This window comes from Manis javanica, chromosome 13 (assembly GCF_040802235.1).
Source record: "Manis javanica isolate MJ-LG chromosome 13, MJ_LKY, whole genome shotgun sequence".
NCBI lineage: Eukaryota > Metazoa > Chordata > Mammalia > Pholidota > Manidae > Manis > Manis javanica.
Genome location: NC_133168.1, coordinates 86,116,412 through 86,134,737, shown reverse-complemented (window position 1 = coordinate 86,134,737; position 18,326 = coordinate 86,116,412). Strand labels below are relative to the sequence as shown.

At 52.0% G+C, this 18,326-nt stretch overlaps 1 protein-coding gene across 4 annotated transcripts; it reads left to right on the top strand.

The window, feature by feature from the left end:
* The first annotated feature begins 6,870 nt into the window (after window positions 1–6,870).
* Window positions 6,871–18,284, top strand: YJU2B (YJU2 splicing factor homolog B). 4 transcript variants are annotated; one of them, XM_017670727.3, is made up of 10 exons: window positions 6,871–6,969; window positions 9,286–9,502; window positions 10,833–10,886; window positions 11,947–12,029; window positions 12,711–12,766; window positions 14,048–14,108; window positions 14,906–15,048; window positions 15,138–15,310; window positions 17,348–17,486; window positions 17,621–18,284. In XM_017670727.3, the coding sequence occupies exons 2-10, from the start codon at window positions 9,500–9,502 to the stop codon at window positions 18,064–18,066; spliced, it is 1,158 nt and encodes a 385-aa protein (XP_017526216.1). In that variant the 5' UTR covers window positions 6,871–6,969; window positions 9,286–9,499; the 3' UTR covers window positions 18,067–18,284. The 4 variants fall into 4 exon arrangements, with proteins under 4 accessions (XP_017526216.1, XP_017526219.1, XP_017526217.1 ...); XM_017670728.3 differs by having other exon boundaries at window positions 6,906–6,969; window positions 9,458–9,502; XM_017670730.3 differs by lacking the exon at window positions 9,286–9,502 and having other exon boundaries at window positions 6,902–6,969.
* Window positions 18,285–18,326: the final 42 nt, after the last annotated feature.

Here is an 18,326-nt window from a genome sequence, read left to right as displayed (position 1 = left end):
CCAACACGAAACAAATAAGGCTGGGGGCCACGCTCTCGCCCTGTCCCGCCCCGGTTGCCATGACAACCACGCTGGCGTCAGGGCCGCTCCTGGTGCGTGCAACCAGCCTCCCATAAACCCCCGCGCGCCCGGGACAGCTGCGAGCAGCAGATGCCCGAGCTCCACGCCTGTACCCGGGTTTCCTCCGAGAGACTTGCGGAGCCGAAGAGCGAAATCGGAGAGGCCCAGGAGGGACGCGAAACTCGTCTGGGCGCTTCCTTGGTGCTAAGCGCCTTTTTGGGGAGCTTTGGAGAAGATTCCGCGTCTTGCAGGCCAGCCCCTTCCTTCAAAGCTGTGTGACCTGATGTAGTTCTCTGGAGCCCACCCCCACCTCCCAACCTCAGTTTTCCCATTTGCACAGTTTCTATCCTAGAGGCTGAAAAAGTTTCAGGAAACTAGGAACAGTGTGAGCTTCCTGGGGAGCACTCGGGAAGACTGAGTGGTGGGAGCCGGTGGGGTGAAGGGTCCCCCTCAGCAGCCTGAGGAGGCGGGGATTCGTATGGTCCCCGAGAAGGACACTGAGTCCCTGAAAAGGAAAGTGACCTCCACCAAGGGGCTGGATTAGTGCCTAGCCAGGTAGGAGGGAAAGATGCGCACCCCTGGGGAATCTGGGGGTAGAGTTGTTACAGTAGGTAGAGAGCCAGAAATGAGCAGGGAGGGAGAGGGGGACTTTGGCTGTTGATTACTGTTCTCCCAGGACATGGGGCGTAAGAATATAGATTATAGGTCAAAATTGGCTGGTTCCCACATAACGGAGAAGTTGATCCTGACTTCACCTCAAAATTCATTATATGCTCATAGCATGCTAAAAAAATCGCACCCCTTGGTGCCCTGACAGTTTTGAGGGGGACATGTAAAGACAAAAAGAGGGCGGCACCGTATTTCCCTGAAATCCCCTCCTTCTTCGGAGAAAACCCCACCTATATGGGTGAATATTCCACCCCCTGCCTTAAACGCCAGCTGTAAGGCCATCCAGCCGGAACCGCACACTGCTGCTCATCTCAGGAGCCCACGCACTCCCTCCTCCAGGGTGTATTTTGCTTTACTAAACTACTTTGGCTGCTCACTTCTCCAACGCTCAGCGCCAGAGCTCCGCCAGTGACTGTGTCCTTTTGCTTTTTAGACTACTCTTTGCTTGTGCCTGCTCGACCTGCTAGGGAATTCTTTCTGGGTCAGAGTCAAGAACCCTCTGCCAGTCGAGGTCTCACCTAGCGCACAGGGAGATTGCCCCAGATTGGATTTCCCTACAACGGAGTAAGCCTGTTTGCATTGGCAGGGTGGGGAGAAGTGAGAACAAGAAACAGCCCAGAATGCCCCAGACACCATCCAGACTATAAACCGGATGGGCAAAAAGTGTTGGATTTAGGAGCCCAAAAAAGCTTACTTTTTGAAATAATACCTTTGCTGGCAGATTCTTCAACCCACTTGGCATCTCTCCTGTGATCAAGACAGCCCACCAGCTTCCAGTCTGAGCCCCCATTTTTGGGAGTTTCTCAACATCTGCACTACTGGCACTCGGGACCCAGATCATTCTTTGCAGTTGTTAAGCTGTTTAAGTTAAGATCTTTATGTCTAGTGACATAGCCAGCTCCGCTCCCTAGGTGCCACGAACACTGTCACGATAGCACAACCAAAAACATCTCCAGACATTGCCAAATGTCCTCTGGGAGGAGCAATGTGGCCCCAGAGGAGAACCGCCGACCACAGCCAAAAAGTGAAAGACAGATAAATCTGTTAGTTCTCACTAAATAGGTTTTAAATTCTTTAACCATTGGTCAATGCCCCAACAACAACGTATGTACAATATTAATTCTATCCCTGTGGAGATTCTTAAAACAGATTTCTGGAAACGGTTGACCTGATGGTATTATATGAAACAACAGATGATTGTCACAGACAGTTCAACTGAGTGAAACAGGCATTGATCAAGGATCTGGAGTCCTGGGTTCTGTCCCCAGTTCTGCATTCGAAGTACTATGGCCTTGTCATGTAACCTGCCTGGACTCGTTTTTCCCTTTCAGATGAAGATGGTGAGATGATTTCTATGGACCTGGAGATACTCGGGTTCTGACACCATCCCTCCCCTGGCCCCTTGAAGTTATTAAAGCTGCCCAGCTTCAGAGGGGTGCCCCCTTCATTTCACCTCCAAATGAGTGTCCTTCGTGACTTCGCGCAACCTGGTCTCTTAAACACATCTTTCAGAGTCCGTTCCTCCAGGCTGTTGTTACTACTCAAACTCACTATTATTCCTGATTCTAACAAGTAAATTGCAGCCATGATAGGGGCTCGTTTGTGGTAAATTATGGTGTTTAAGCACAAGACTCCCTGGTGTTTGTGTGAGGAAAAATAAAATTAAAAAGTGGCCTTTTAAAATGCTCTGTGATGTGGTGTTTAAATTATAGGAATGTCCCAAGCATCCAAGTAAATTGTTCTGGCCTGGCTACACAGAGCCAGAGATCATCTCTTTTATTAATTCTTTTAAGCACCCACCTGCCTTTGCATGTATCCTGCAGTTGCCAGGTTGGGGTAACAGGTCAGAAAATTCTGCGTCCTACCCTCAAAGATCAGGAATTTGAAGGAATCAGGATCCTGCTTATAGGGAATGGTCTGCCCAGGATGAACAACCTGAACCCACTAGCTCAGGAGAGTGAAGACTTCCTGTTCTGTTTATTGCTGCATCTCCTTGCTTAGAAAGATACTAGACACCTCATAGTACTCAATAAGTATGTGTAGAGTGAATACATACTGAACAAAGAGTGCCTGGTATATTGGAGTAGGTAATAAGATCAATCTAAATATTTTGCCTGAGGTTTACAACCATGCCCCAATGCTCTGGAAACTATTGGTGTGCTAGACTTTCCCCTCTCCCCCCTTCATTTCAAACATTTTTCTGTTGCTTACATCAATTCACTCATCTTACCAAATACCTCCTCTCTCATCTGGGTCGGGTCTGTGTGAGCAGTGCCTTTCAGGAGGCCAGTGGACATGTTCCTGGTGGCAGGAGAGGGAATTTATTACATAGGGTGGGGGCAGTTCTGTGATCCCTAAACCTGATTCCTCTGTCCACCTGTGCTGCACTGCATCCTGGTCTTATCCCAGAAGCTTGTTCTCTGTATGCTGGTGGTCCACTGTTTGCAAATAACTGATGCCAGGGTTCTTGTTCATGAAGCCGAAGAATGAGCTTCACAAACACTCAAGGTAGGAGAGTCAGGTACAGGATTTTATTTAGAGATAAAGTGAGAGGACAGAGATCCTGGCTCATGACAGGAGGGGACAAGAGTCTGGGGTGGTGCGTTGTCTAGGGGCTTTATAGGCAGTTGAGAATTTTTGAGAACAAGAAAAAAAGCTTAGAGGTGTGGACTTGTTAAGTGGTCCCAGAGTATTTAGAATTGAATTAACACAAGCAACTTCCTGCTCTGATGATTTCTCCCTGAGATACCAGCATCTTGGTCTGGGAGCACAGAAACAAGGCCACCTGCCCAGCCCCCAAGGTGGGCTGAGGTATTTTTTGCTAAAGAGTAAGTTAAGAATTTCTAACTTCTTAACTTCTTGGGCATTAAAATACAGTCTTATCTTTAAGGTGGAATCTTTCTTGCCTTTTACTATGTTGTTTATGCCTGGGCTTACTTGCTAAATTAGTTGCCCAGTTTGCAAAATCACTTCATCAGATCTGAAGGAGGAAAGACAGCACATAGGCCTGGGCCTTTTAGTATGCTAAGGTGATCTTACACATGATTATAAATGATTGGCATAATAAAAACATGTGCTACTCTTCTTTATCTGGGGAATATTAACTGATCTCACTGAAGAATGACTCTAGAGCTGAATGTTTAACACAGAATTTTAGTAGGGGGTTTCCTTGTATGTAGTTACATTGCTCTGACTTCAAATATCTTGCCTTGCTTTTTCCGGAGGCCCTCACCCTACTCTGACTACACCCACGGTCCGTGTCTCATAATCACCTTAGGAAGGTGAGTCAGAACAGGTGGACATGGTGAAGAAATGTCATCTGGAAATGGAACTTCACAAGCAAACTTTGTGCTGAGGCTTTTCTCCCCAAAGGATCCAATTTCTGTTAGCATCTCCGTGTTTGGTTAGAATCCGTCTCAGAAGCAACAAAGGGAGAGACTTCCTCTTGAAAACTGTCCATGGGACTCATTTCTTTTGGACAACACACTTCTTAAGGAGAAGAACCATCTGTAGTAAAGATGTGTATTTGGCTAGGGTGCTACAGATAGGGCGCTCCATTCCATTCCTTTTAACTGTCTGTGTATAACAGTTGTATCAAGCCTAACTCCAAATTTATTTTAAGATTTTAATTTGTCTTAATCATGATCTTAAGAGTGATATCCTGGACACAGTTCTTTGTGGCCATTTCTCCTACAATGTTTACTATCATGAACTGATGTAGGGGCTCAACCAGTGGCGTCCTCAATGCAGAAGACCCCAAGTTAAAAGTACTTCTCTTCTCATTTAGACTTCCATAAACACCAATTAATTCATACAGCCTCCTTCTGTCCCTCCTTCTCTCTCTCTCAGCACATGGTTACTTATCTCAGCTTTCCTCTGAATATGGCTAATGATTTCCCACTAAGCTCCAAAGTTCCATGTTCTCAGGCCAGGCTGCAAGCAGATTCCTGTGCGTTTTGGGATCCCAATTCCAAATTTGCAGGAGCAATCCCGACCGGCCCACCCTGGGTTCAGTCTATTCTCCTGACCCAATCAGCCATGGCCAGGGGATGGGGCTGCTAGCACAAATGCTGCAGCGCCCTCTGGTGGTTGGATGTTCTCATACCAAGGGAGGCATAGGGGCTGGGCAGACACCACAAATGTTTTTTATCACAGTCACAGATCAAATACAAAATGTCTAATCGGTGGGCCTGCTTTCTGAGCTCTGCGTGGTGATTGGTGGGATGAAGCCAGATGGAGCTGGCTCAAATCACAGACTCTTAGAGATACCGGGGAACTGAAGGGCTGGCATATGGAAGGGGGGTTAGTCCTCTGTGGCCCTTTAAGTCAGAAACAGGGTCAGTGGGTACCAATAGCAGGAAAGCGGGTTTTGGCTTTATGTAAAGAACTTCCTGATGCTTAGAGCCCGCCTTCCCTTCAGCCATTCTGCTCTTGTCCCCAAAAGCTGCACCATGATGCTGGAATACCCTTCCCAGCCCACTGGTTTCTCTTTTCTTATTCAGATATTTTACAAATACATTTGTAGGCATTTCTTGCATCTGTTCCCATGGGCAGAGCCGAGATATCTCACTTTAAGGAGAAACAGAGATGAGGTGACTTGCTCAGGGTCCCCAGAACTAGAATCTATATCGCTTCCTGCCACCCTGCCCAGACTAGCTAATTGCCCTCCTCTCCCTAAGTCGGTTCCCTTGGCCCCCCAGGAACTGACCTGCACTTGACATCTTTACAGAACAGTCTCTTCATCTCTCAGGCTGATGTGTGGATCCCACTTCCTGCCCAGTATGTAATAGGTTCTACATGTCCTTTGAAAGCCAAGGGTCAGACCTCCCCTCCCCTAAATAGTAATCATAAGGCGGCATTTTGTGGCTTCTCAGTCACTTTCTTCCTTCAGGTGCAGGACGAGGACTCAGGCAAAATCCACATGTAGCAAGCAAGATTACAGGTGTTAATTCCTCCTCAATCAGCCCCCAGGTCACCCTTTATAGCCTCACTCCTGGCCACTCCCAAATACCCACCCTCAGTAAAGATGCCTCTGGGTTCTTATAATCCTCATGTTTAACGCATACAACCCAAAGCAGTATAGCTCAGAAGTTAATGGAACAAGGTTTAGTATCAGCAGATGGAAGTCAAATCTTCCACCCCCGCACTAGCTGTGTGACCTCAGGCCAGTTACTTAACCTCTCTGGGCCTGTCTCTTCATCTGTAGAAAGGATACTCCTCCCCTAGAAGCAGCATTCCCTGAGGTGATATGTGTAAGTGTGTAGTGCACACTGGTGAATGATATCTGGTGAATTAAGAGTGCTCAGTAGGTAACACCATGTGCATGAGAAACGATTTGCTAGGGCTTTGGAACAGGGCCTGGCACCAAATGATACAGAACGGTCATCACTTCTCATACTGTCATTGATAAGTTGCCATTTGAACTGTCTGCCTCAGCAAATCTTTGCTCTCTGAATCTCCATAGCCTGGCATACAGCAGGCACCTAATAAAAGGCTGTTGAATGACCAAATGAACAAACTGGTGGGATTCTGTTAGGCCTTACAAGGTATATAATAAAATTCAAAAGCCGCTTCCCTGTGCAGAGGCACATCCAGGCTGGTCTGAAAGATCTAAGGCAAAGACTTGCACGCTTCTTCTGTAAAGACCCCGATAGTAAATTTTCTAGGTTTTGTGCTCTAAATGTTCTGTTGCAACTATTCAGCTCTGATAGTGTAGTGGGAAAGTAGCCACAGGCAAATAGGTAAATGAATGGGCATGGCGGTACTCCGATGCAATTTTATTTATGCGCATTAAAATTTGAACTTCATATTATTTTCACAAGCCATCAGATGTTAGTCTTTTGATTTTTCCTTCCAAACATTTACAAATGGAAAAATAAATCTTAGTTCTCTAGCCGGTCCAAAGCACGAAGCTTGTCTGATTAGCCCGCTAGCCGCAGTTTGCAGACTCTCGGCCTAAGGTTTAGCGAGCCGGCGCTCCCAGAAAGGCGGGCCTCGGAATGGGCCGGGGAAAGTGGGCGGGGAAGAGGGTGGGGCATCATGAGATCGGCGCGCTTGGGAAGGGCAGGCCCAGATTGGCCCACTCCACGACAAAGAACGCTTCGCGTTTTCGGACACTAAACCAATCAGTACAGCGCCGCTGCTTCGCCCCGCCTCGCGCCGGCGAGTGCGCCACGCCTCCCTGCGCGCCCAGCGCCTACTTCCGGGCACAGGCGTGGCGTAACGTCTGAAGGAGGGCAGGTAAGTGGGGGCAGGCTGAGGGGCGGCCGGGGTAGGGTCGGTGGTACGGCGGCTTCTTCACACGACCTCGGAGCTTCCTAACGAAGACAAGTTGTGCGGGGATCGCGAGGCTCGGTAGTCCTGGGCCGGGTGTCCGAAGCCGCCTCAAATAACAACTGCTGACCCCTGACCCACATCCCGGGCCCTGGTCGCGACCCCAGCCCTGACTGGAGGCCCAGTCAAGCTTGAAGGAGCCTTGAGTTTTCTTCATCTGGAAAATGGGACCAGTTAGCCCCTACCTTTCTGAGTCGTGGTGAAGATTTTGTAAAATGAAGCTTGTAAAACCGTTTGGCATCAGAAATGATTAAAACTACCTACCAACGTTTAACTCGGCGTCAGGCGCTGTTCTAAGTGCTTCATTTAACTCACTGAATCTTGATAGCAACCTGATCAGGTTGATACTTTTATAAACCCTCTTTTACAGATGAGAAAACTGAGGCTCAGAGAGAGAAGCTATTTGCCTATAGTCAAGCTGCTAAGGAGCAGCAGAGTTAGTATCCCAGTCAAAGCAGTATGCCCAGAACCGATGGAGTTTACAATTACTCTTGACACCACGGACCAGCGGTTTTTATACATCCATCCGCCCTACCGTCCTACCTTGTCATTCACTGGGGTGGTAAAACTATCCTAAGATACCCAGCTCCCATACACGGAATAATTCCTCTCTGCAAGCACCTCCCAGTCATTCACAGCAACTCCAGAAAATCAGTCCTGTCACCCTCCCTCACTCTTTACAGGTGAAGAAATATAGAAATATGTATCAGGGAAGCTCAGACACTGGCTGAGGTCCCCCATCTAGTGAGGAGTGGAGCTGGGATTCAAGCCTGGGGAACTATGCCCCCCAAGGCTGGGTGGGCACTTAACTATTTTGTTGGCAAACGCATTTTTAAATCTGAAGCAGCCTTGGGAAATCTGGTCCAGGGACACTCTTTACATATGGAGGATCAGAGGTTGAGGGAGTTCAGGGTGGTGGCAAGATAGTTTACATCCAGGCTGTGCACCCTGGCTCTGCCTTTTGGTCAGCTTCTGACCCTGGGTAAGTTACTTAAGTCCCCATGTCCTCATTCATAAACTGAAGATACAGTAAAAAAACAGTAAAAGGAGCAATGGCGTCAGACTTAGCACAGTGCCATTAGGCACACAGTAACCATTAGAGTGCACAGCTAAGGTGGTAGGAACAATTTGAGAATTCCTTACTGTAGCCCCAGTAGCTGATAAACTACATCCACTGGCCAAAGCCAGGCCACTGTCTGATTTGTACAGCCTGCCAGCTAAAAATAGTTTGAACTCCTAAATGGTTGGGAAAAAAAATCAAAAGGAGTATAATGTTTTGTGACAGATGACAATCATGTGAAATCCAGATTTCAGGGACCATGAATAAAGTTTTGATGGAATGCAGCCACACCCATCATTTACATATCGGCTACAGCTGCTTTCTTGCAGAGACTGCAGAGTTGTGTCATTGGGACAGAGTCTGGCCAGCAAAGCCAGAAATATTTACTCTGGCCCTTGATGGGGAAAATTTGCCAATCCTCATTCTTGAATACACTTCAGTCTCTCACAGTGTACCTCTTTAGTGTCACATAGAGCTTTTTAGTTGACCTAGAAGTTTGTCCTCCCAAGACGCAGGGGGAGGCGGCCTCCCCACCCCCCAGTGTAAGGAACCCTGCATCTGAGAACCCGTGTCACCTGCACTGATCCTATGGAACATCCATCAATTAGCAGCGGTTCATTCACCAGCGTTTATCCCATAGAGCATACTGTGACCTGGCCAGGCAGACAGTCTGTAGACAAGGGAACTGACACAGGGTGATGTGATAGGAAATCCAGGGAAGAAGTGACTTTAGACCAGGTGGTCCAGACAAGTCCTCTGACGAAGAACAGACAGCTGGTGAGGGCTTTCAAGGCAGTTGGCCTGTACCCCTGAAGGCAGGCAGGAGGCCAGTATGACTGGAACAGTGCGAGCATGCAGGAGAAGGGGAACAGATAGGCTTGAAGAGGCAGGCGGGGGCCCCATGGGCCATGGGGAGGGGTTTAACTTGATTCTCAAGGCGATGGGCATCACTGGAGGGGTTTAAGAAGGAGAATATACTTCAGATATATATTTTTAAGAGCTCCTCTGGCCCCTGTAGAACAGACCATGGGAGTAAAGGGCAGAGCCAGAAGTCCAGGAAGGAGGCAATGCACTGGTCCAGGCCAGGGGGATGGGGGCCATGGAGGGGTGAGAAGTGTCAGCTGTGACACATGGAGAGCGGACAGGACACTCTTTCTAAACAGACCCCACTCTGGATGCCTCCTACACCTGCAGAGAGGACTGTCAGAGCTGCCGCCGCCGCCGCATACAGCTCCAGGCGTCTTCCCAGGGAAGCCTCACACCCTCTGCCAGGATCCCCAGAAGGGTGGGCCTGGGCAGTGGGTTGACACCACACATTTGGTGTCATCATTTCAGATTGCCTGTGCTGAGGGCGAGGACCAGTAGGCATCTGCCAGTATGGTAAGCAGACATGTTTGTGCTCACTGGGTTTCTCTTCTGGTTTTTATTGAGCCACCAAATCAGCCCCTTGCCTCTCCCGAAAGTCCCCTCCACCCCTCCTCGAGCTCTAAGAAGGTGTTTCCAGACTCTACTCAACGATCTTTTGTTGCAGTGGTGTCCAATCTTTGATGTGTACTCAAATCACCCAGGAAGCTTTTTCCCTTTTTTTCTGTCTTTTTAAAAAAAATTTTTTAATGAGGTGGGATTCACATAACAAAATTTACCATTTTAAAGTGTATAATTCAATGACAGTACATACACAATGTTGTACACCAGTACCTCTGTCTAGTTCCAGAACATTTCTATCACCCCAAAAAGAGACTGGGTCTCTATTAGCTGACAGTCCATGTCCCCGCACCCCCAGCCCCTGGCAACCACCAGTGTCCTCCCTGTTCTGGACATTTCACATAAACGTGTCCTTTTTGTATCTGGCTTCTTTTACTTAACATAGTGTTTTCAAGGTTCATCCGTGTTGTAGCATGAATCAGAACTCCATTCCTTTTTATGGCTGAATAATATTCCATTGTGTGGATGGACCACCCTGGTTTAGTCATCCTTCCATTAATGGCCATTTGGCTGGTTTCTGCACTTTGGCTGTTGTGAATAGTGCTGCTAGGAACGCATGCACAAGGATTTCTTTTAACACGTTTTCCGGGTTGCTTTTTAAAAGCTCAGTGTCCGACAGATGGACAGTGACTGTGAAGGGGTATGTGGGGGGGGGCGCTTGGTGAAGGGGGAGCCTAGTTCTTCATGTAATTGTAGATTAATTATACCAAAATTAAAAAAAAAAGAGCTCAGTGTCTGAGCACCACATCCAGAACAGGTCCTTGTCAGGAGAACCCCTGGGGGTGGAGCCAAGGCATCTGTACTTTAGAAACTCCCCAGATCGTTGTAACTTGCAGCTAAGTTTGAAACCCACTGCTTGGTGGGTCATTAGGCCACTTTAGCGGGTGCCTGCCAGCATTTCAAAAGAGGGACTCCTGCGGCCAGGGTACAGGTTCTCTCAGGAAACCTGTGCTTCAGCTGTATCCCGTGTGTGTTTGTACGACTGCAGCGTTAAATACGTCTTGCTGTAAGCCATGGTCCCCCAGAGAGCTGTGAAAGCCATTGCTCTCAGGGAATCTGACCCTCCTGGAGTTTTCCACAGTGACAACAGTGGGTTTTTCTCAGACCTGGAGCCTCGCTCTCCTCTATAGTGTCCCTCGCCTCTCTCACCTAGGTCCCACCCTGTCAGGCTGCATGAGCAGGTCTCCTGTGGGACCCTCTGAGTCACGTCTCTTTTGCTTTCTAGGGTGAAAGGAAAGGTGTGAACAAGTACTACCCTCCAGATTTTAATCCCGAAAAGGTAAGGGGTAGGCTCGTGTCTCCATTCCCACAGTAGCGGAGACCCCATAGGCCAGGGGCCACTGGAGCCAGAGCTGCAGCTGCAGCAGGGTGGACGACCCCCGAGGTCTTGCTGCCTCACACTGGTCATGTGAGCCTCAGGGCAGCCTTTTCTCCCGCTGGTAAACATGGCTCTCCTCAGTGACCTTGCACTCTGTGCCCAGCTTGGCGTGTTTCCTGCAGATGTCAGGATCAGGGCGCTCACGCTGGCTGTGGGTCAGATCCCCTTGCTCTCCCAGCTCCAGCCCATCTGACCTCCTCTTTATTCCTCCTGCCTGCAATCTTTTCCTCCTTTTGACAAGGTTCCTTCCCTTCCCTTGAGGCTATTCTCACAGAGCGCCACCTTGACCTCTGTCTTCATTCTCGATCACACCACCCAGCTTTATTTCTCATGTGGCCCTTATAACTCCCTGATGTATCATCCATTTATTTGGGTGCTGTCTATCTGCCCCTCTCGGATATCCACTCCCTGGCGGCAGGGACATTCGTCCATCTAGTTCACTCTGTACCCCCCCTGCAGGTGCTCAGTGAGGGCCTGTGAACCGGCCAGTCCATCCCTGCTCGGTGCTCCTCACAGGTCCCTGTGACTCAGCCTCTTTACACCACTGCTTGTTGAAAGGGGGGAGATAAAGTGACCCCACAGAATCATTGAGGGATTAAAATACTGAATAAATGTCAACCAGTATCATCATTTCCCCTAATCCTCCCAATACCCAGAGGCTTTTACAGTCATTGTCCCCATTTGACAGGAGAAACCAAGGCTCAGAAGGCAAAAGGGTAGGTCACCGCTGCCCCCCCTCCAAGGGTCACACAGCTTCAGCTCCTTCATGGGGAGGAAAGATTCTAACTTGTATTCCTGATTCCAGCCCCACCTGCTTCACTCACCAAGTCCTCAGTGCCTCCCGTTTTGTTGTTAATATGCACGCAGGGCATAAGAAAGGGGCTTCTCTTGGCCTCATAAGAGAGAGCGTGAGCCCCACAGCTCAGCAGTGCTAATCTGCTGCTTCATCTTTTCCCCACAGCATGGCTCACTTAACCGATACCACAACAGCCACCCGCTGCGGGAGCGGGCTCGGAAGCTGTCACAGGGCATCCTCATCATCAGGTAAGGCCCTGGCATCACCTAAGGACCCCTACCCCTTGTGTCACCTGGCATCAATCTCAAGGAGAATTCATTGCCCCCTGATTTTGCCCAGCATTCAGGGTCTTCATTCCATAAAGCAGCAAGTCACTGTATCAGTCAGCTGTTGCCATGTAACAAAACAATAATCCGGTATTACGTGTTGCTCAGTCTGGCTCAGCTGAATGCCCCTGGTGGCCTTAGCTGGGCTTGGCTGACTGGGCTGGGCTGGGCTTTCTCAGGTGACCCAGGGATCACCTGGCTGGGGACTGGCTGGTACAACTGTGCTGTTCCACATGTCTCTCGTCCTCCAGCCAGCTAGCCTGAGCATGTTCACATGTCCATGTCCAGGCTCCAAAAGAGCATGAGTGCAGGCATGCACAGCCTCTTGAGTCCAAGGCTGCTTCTCCGAGATGCATTTAGCTTCTTGGCGAGGCATGAAAGGCAGCAGCACGCCATGGTGACTCTCACCTCCTCCCCTCTGCAGCTTGAGGTCAGCTGGTGGGAGAGCAGCATGGCAGGACGGGCCTGGCTATAGGAATGACCACTGTCTTTTATCCTCCCCACACGCATGCCCTTTGCAATGTGACTGCAGCTGGCATTGTGGAATGGGGACCAGGGAGAGCCTGAGTGGACAGGTGCAAATAAGCCACTTTCTGTCTGCAGGTTTGAGATGCCGTATAACATCTGGTGCGACGGCTGCAAGAACCACATTGGCATGGGTGAGCTTCGCCTGCCCCTGTGCTCCCCAGCTCACCCCACCCCGGCCACTCAGTCCCGCAGATGGGAGCCTCTTAACTGCTGTTACTGTAAGAGGCTGACTCACCCAGGGGGTGCCCAGTGAGGAGCTGGAGAGAAGACAGGCATCCAGGTGACTGGCAGGCTATGGACGCCTCCTTGCAGAGCAGTGAGGAGGCCTGGCTGTGGATTCAAGTCCTGTCTCTGCCACTCCCTAGCTGGGTGACCCTTGTCGAGAGACTGAGGCCCTGTGTGCCTGTTTACCCACTCGTGAAATTCAGATGGTAGGAGTGTCCCCCTGTGTGGCCTGGAACATGTAGCACACGGCTCGTGCGGGGGCTCCTAAACCCAGAGTGCCACCGCCCGTGCTGTGACCTTTAGCATTGGGACCGTCGTCAGTGCTGCAGGTGCAGAGGAGGGCAGACATGCATGGGTCCTCGGCCCTGCACAGACGCTGTGACTTGAGCCTCCCAGCTTCCGTTTCCTTCTCTGTAATGTGGAGATCCTCAGCACTGCCTGCAGTTCCTGGCCCAGCAGTGTCTCACTCTGTCAGCAGGAGCTGGTGGCTCTTGGCAGGAGGGTCTGGCCCCCCTCACAGGGCCTGCGGAGGTACAGGAAGAAGGGGCCGGATCACCCCACTGCTGAGGAGGATGAGGGAGCCCCCAACATGTTCCCCTGATCTGACCCAGCCACCAGTGTCTGCCCCAAAGGCCACCAGGTGCTCCAGAGACAAAGAGTGGGCTCAGCCTGACACCACATGTGGGTCCCCCTCAGGGCCCTGGACCAAAGCAACCACCCAGGAAAGGAAAGCTATATATATCATCTAACAGCAAACAAGAAAAAGAAAAAATCGAAAAACCCAACCCTTCAAAGCTGAGCGCCAGGCCCTGCACTGAGGGACGCATGTGTATTATCAGCTCCTGTGGTTCTCACAACAGCCTGTGTGGTAGACCTTATAGCCACCCTGTTCAATAGCTGGGGAAACTGAGGCCCAGAGGACAGAGGCAGCTGCTTAATGTCATGCAACTAGTAGATAGTAGAGCCAGGATTCCAACCTGGACCCTCCCGTTCCCTCTCCTCCCCTCTGTAGCTTGAGCACCTGTCACATGTGTGGCCCAGGCACAGCTCTTTCCTACCTTGAATTTCAGTGTCCTGAGGCGTCTCCCCTGCAGGGAAGCAGAGTACCACCTGTCTGCCCCCAGCCCAGGGAAAAGATGCTGGGCGCGGCCTGACCACCAGCCTCTGTTCTCTCCCTCTCATTCCAGGTGTTCGTTATAACGCAGAAAAGAAGAAGGTTGGCAATTACTACACAACTCCGATTTACAGGTGAACGTAGCCTGATGGGATCTCAGAGGGATGCACAGGGTGGCTGCAGTGGGAGGGGGCTACAGAGGAGTGTGAGCAGGAGGGCAGCTGGCACCTTCTTCCTGATGGCAGTTTCTTGAGGACGTGTCTGGAAAACCATCCTGGTCTGTCAATCAGGGCACATCCCTCTGCCTAGACCCGTCCATGGCTCCCACCTTCCTCAGAGTAAAAGCCTGCATCCTCCCTATGACCCACAAGGCCCTGCTGCTCTGCCCTGCCCCTCCCTGTCCTCCTCTCCGCTGTCTCCCTGGCTCCCTCTGCTCCAGCCACAGGGCCTCCTTACTGCCCCTTGCACACCCCGGGAAGGTGCCCTCCTTGGGGAACACTTCCCCAGACACCCAGTGTTGGGGTTCTGCTCCAACACCACCTCTCAGACCTTTTCTAAAGTAGTGCTCCTTGCCTGACACTCACGTTGCTTGTGCCCTCGCTGCCCACGTGGCCGCCACTGAAGCATCAGCTGTTTGGAGAGCAGGTTGGCTTGCTTTCCTGCTGTGCCCCCAGCTGCTGGTGCCCAGCCCTGCCACAGAGCAGCCTAGCTTGGGAGGGTTTGTTGAGAATGAACCAACTCCAGACAGTAGGTCTGTTCTCTGGTGGTGGGACTGTGTTGGTCTCGCCCATGGCCGGACCCCCAGACATGGAGCAGGCGCCCAGTGAACACCTATTGAATGGCCACACATGTGAATGGATGGAAGCAGGCAGGGGTCACAGTGGGGCCTGGGGCAGCTGCAGGGTTCTGACTCCACCCCCAACCCTTGCAGGTTCCGGATGAAATGCCACCTCTGCGTCAACTACATCGAGATGCAGACGGACCCTGCCAACTGCGACTATGTGATCGTGAGCGGCGCCCAGCGCAAGGAGGAGCGCTGGGACATGGCAGACAACGAGCAGGTGCTGACGACAGGTGAGTGCCGTGGGTGGGCCCCTCAGGCTGACTCCAAGCTGGCACCCGAGCTGGAGCCCCAAAGGCCCAGCTACCCTCTCACCTTGCAGAGCACGAGAAGAAGCAGAAGCTGGAGACGGATGCCATGTTCCGCCTGGAGCATGGTGAGGCCGACCGGAACACGCTCAGGAAGGCCCTCCCCACCCTCAGCCACATCCAGGAGGCCCAGAGCGCCTGGAAGGACGACTTCGCCCTCAACAGCATGCTGCGGAAAAGGTTCCGGGTGAGCAGGGCCCCTGCCCTCCGCCCTGGATCAGGACCACAGAGGGGCAGGGGGGCATCTTGAGTCGCCATCATGGGAGGAGGGAGGATATAGGTCCAGCCCTGCCTCGCCATGTCCTAGCTACAGGCGTGTCATTTTACCCTCTGAGCCTCAGTTTCCCCATCTGCCACATGGGACCATGTCCCTACCTGAGGGTGCCCATGGGAGGGCCCCAGCCCCCAGCCCAGTGGCTCTTTTTAAGCACCTGAGCCCCTTCCCCAGGGGAGCCCTGCCTTGCTGTTCGGCAGACTCTCAAAAGGAAAGAGAGCTTCAAGCCTGACGTGAGGCCCAAACCTACCGTGGGCAGCAGGCAGAAGCCCAGCAAGGCACTGACTTCCTGGTCAGCTCCTAACACGTTTCCTGGGCCCATTCAGCTGTCCGCAAATGAAATGCAAAGATCCGTCAACCCAGCCCAGCGTAATTTCCAAAATCATCCCTGCAGTGCCTGATGGAAGGAACGAACATTGCTCATAATAAAATGTAGTACGCCTAGCTCAGTTTGTACGTGCTCGGACAAGACCCTGGGCCTGCGGGGAGAGGGCTCAGGGGCATGGTCCTCGCTCTGGGACACCCGGAGGCGTTGCAGTCAGTGACCACCATAGCTACTGAAGCTGTGCCAAAAATACTTGGTGGAGCTACACCCCAGGAAGTCAGAGTCCAGAGCCAGAAGAATATAATTGGGTTTTTCACTGTCTTGGGTGCCCCACAGGGCACAGGGACGTCTGCAGGACATGAGAACCTTCTCCCTCTTCCCTGGCTCGGTGGGGTGTCTTGTGCTCCCAGGCAGGAGCATTCCAGGCCACCCCACCAGACTCTGAACTCTCCTTCCTACAGCTCCTATCTCCTGTCTCTTTTTCTGCTAAATCTGTGATTATTAGAAGGAAAATGCTAGTCTTCTTACTGATAATTTGCTACTGAAAGTGTGTGCCTCCAGCCAGGCCTGCGGCCTGGAGACGTGTGTCCCCTTCTGAGTGTCTCCTCCTAGAGAAGGATCCTCAGACATAACATCTCACCGGCCCCCATGAGCCCCTAACCCACCTGGCCCAGGAACTGAGGCATCTCTGTCCTTCCAGGCACCCATACCCCAAAACCTGGAGTGGCCTCAACTCCCCTCTCCCCATGTCCTGTTAGCACATTCTCTCAGGCTCCGACTACCTCCACCCATCATCTCCTGCCTGGACCAGCACAGTCTGGCCCTGGTCTCCAGCTCCAGGCTCCCAGTCTCTTCCCCCCACCATAGCCACCAGGGAGCAGCTGTGAACACCTGAATCATTACAGGTCCCTCTGCTCAGAACCCTCCGTGGCTCCCACTTACTTAAAAGTAGAAGGCAAAGGCCTCCCCATGGCCCACCAGGCCAAAGTGATCTAGCCTCCCCCTTGCCACCAACTCCCTCTTCCCCTCACTCATTCTCTCCTGCCACATGGGCTCCCTTGCTGTCCGTCAACCCCTGAAGCACACTTCTGCCTCAGGGTCTTTGCACTGGCTGTTCCCTCTGCCTTAGAACACTTTTCTACCAGATGCCCGCATGAGTTCTTCAATCAGGCATCTTTTCTCAGATGTGATCTTCTCATGGAGACCTTGCCTGACCCTCCTTCCCACCCCACACCACATTCAAAGGTGAATGGAAACCCTTGCTCACTCCCTACCCCCTTCCTGGCATTCTTTCTCTTCTCACCCACCAGAATGTGAGCTCCATGAGCACAAGGGTCGTTGTCTGCTCGCTGTGTCCCCAGTGTCTAGAACAAGGCCTGGCGCAAGATGGGTGTTCCCTAAGTACTTGTGGAATGGAAGAGTGAAGGACCAGCAGGATGCATGCTGATGACAATTGTGTTTCCCACTTGTCAAGGACTTCTGGGTCCCAGGCCCTATGTGAGGGAGCCCTTGCACAAACTCGGGAGAGGAGGAAACAGCTGGAGAGGTGCCCCCAGCTCAGCAGGCAGGGAGGAGGCAGAGCTGTGACACCCACCATCCCTCCCTGCTGTGTTTTCCCCACACAGGAAAAGAAAAAAGCCATACAGGAGGAGGAGGAGCGGGACCACGCACTGCAGGCGAAGGCAAGCCTCACCATCCCACTGGTACCAGAGACAGAGGACGACCGGAGACTGGCTGCCCTGCTCAAGTTCCACACACTAGACTGTGCGTGGGGGGGCCGATGGGCACAGGGGGCGGGGCGGAGAGAGATGGGGGTTTTCAGCCACAAGTGGGCCAGGGCAGGCCAGGGCAGAGGGTGGCCTTCTACCTCTTTCCTCCCCTTTCCTCCCTGCCCCCAGCGTACGAGGACAAGCAGAAACTCAAGCGGACGGAGATCAGCAGCCGCTCCTGGTTCCCCGGCACCCCAGGACCTGGTCACAGCAGCAGCAAAGCTAGCAGCGTTCTGAAGAAACTGGCCCAGAACCACAGGCCTGTGCCAGCCAGCACCCCCATCACTGGGGGGGACCTGGGCATTGTGCGGCGGCGGTCCCGGGAGGTCTCAGAGAGCCCCCAGTGTGCAGCCGTGATCCCCAGGTCCAGAGAGACACACCCAGATGGGACCACCCAGGACAGGCCTGCATCCCCCCAAGACTGCTCTCAGGAGACAGCCGAGACCCTCAAGACCAGTGAGCCTCAGGGGCAGGAGCAGAGATCTCAGGACAGGCCCCAGTCTGAGGATGTGCCCCACCTCTGTGCCCTCAGCTCCTCCCTCGTGGCTGACTACTCCGACTCGGAGAGTGAATAAGCCATTCCAGGGGCTGAATATGTGCTCTGGAGGCCAAGACGCACCCAGGAGACCCCTCACAGACTGCAGCCCCCCTCTCCCACCAGCCCTTGGAAAGCTCAGATGCTGCCCCATCCCCAGAGCCTTCCCACCATGATGGAGTTATTTATTTGGTCCTGGAGAGGGTATTTGTGCCTTTAGGACCCCTGACATCCCAACATTAAAGCGCTGCTTCTTTACCCCTGCCTCCAGTTACCCAGGGACTGTCCTTTCCCACCTTA

Bases quoted from the DNA above. Each gene is read 5' to 3' on its own strand.
- YJU2B (XM_017670727.3), top strand. The intron at 12,767-14,047 runs GTGAGCTTCGCC...CTCTCATTCCAG, and splicing joins CAAGAACCACATTGGCATGG to GTGTTCGTTATAACGCAGAA. The intron at 15,311-17,347 runs GTGAGCAGGGCC...TTCCCCACACAG, and splicing joins TGCTGCGGAAAAGGTTCCGG to GAAAAGAAAAAAGCCATACA.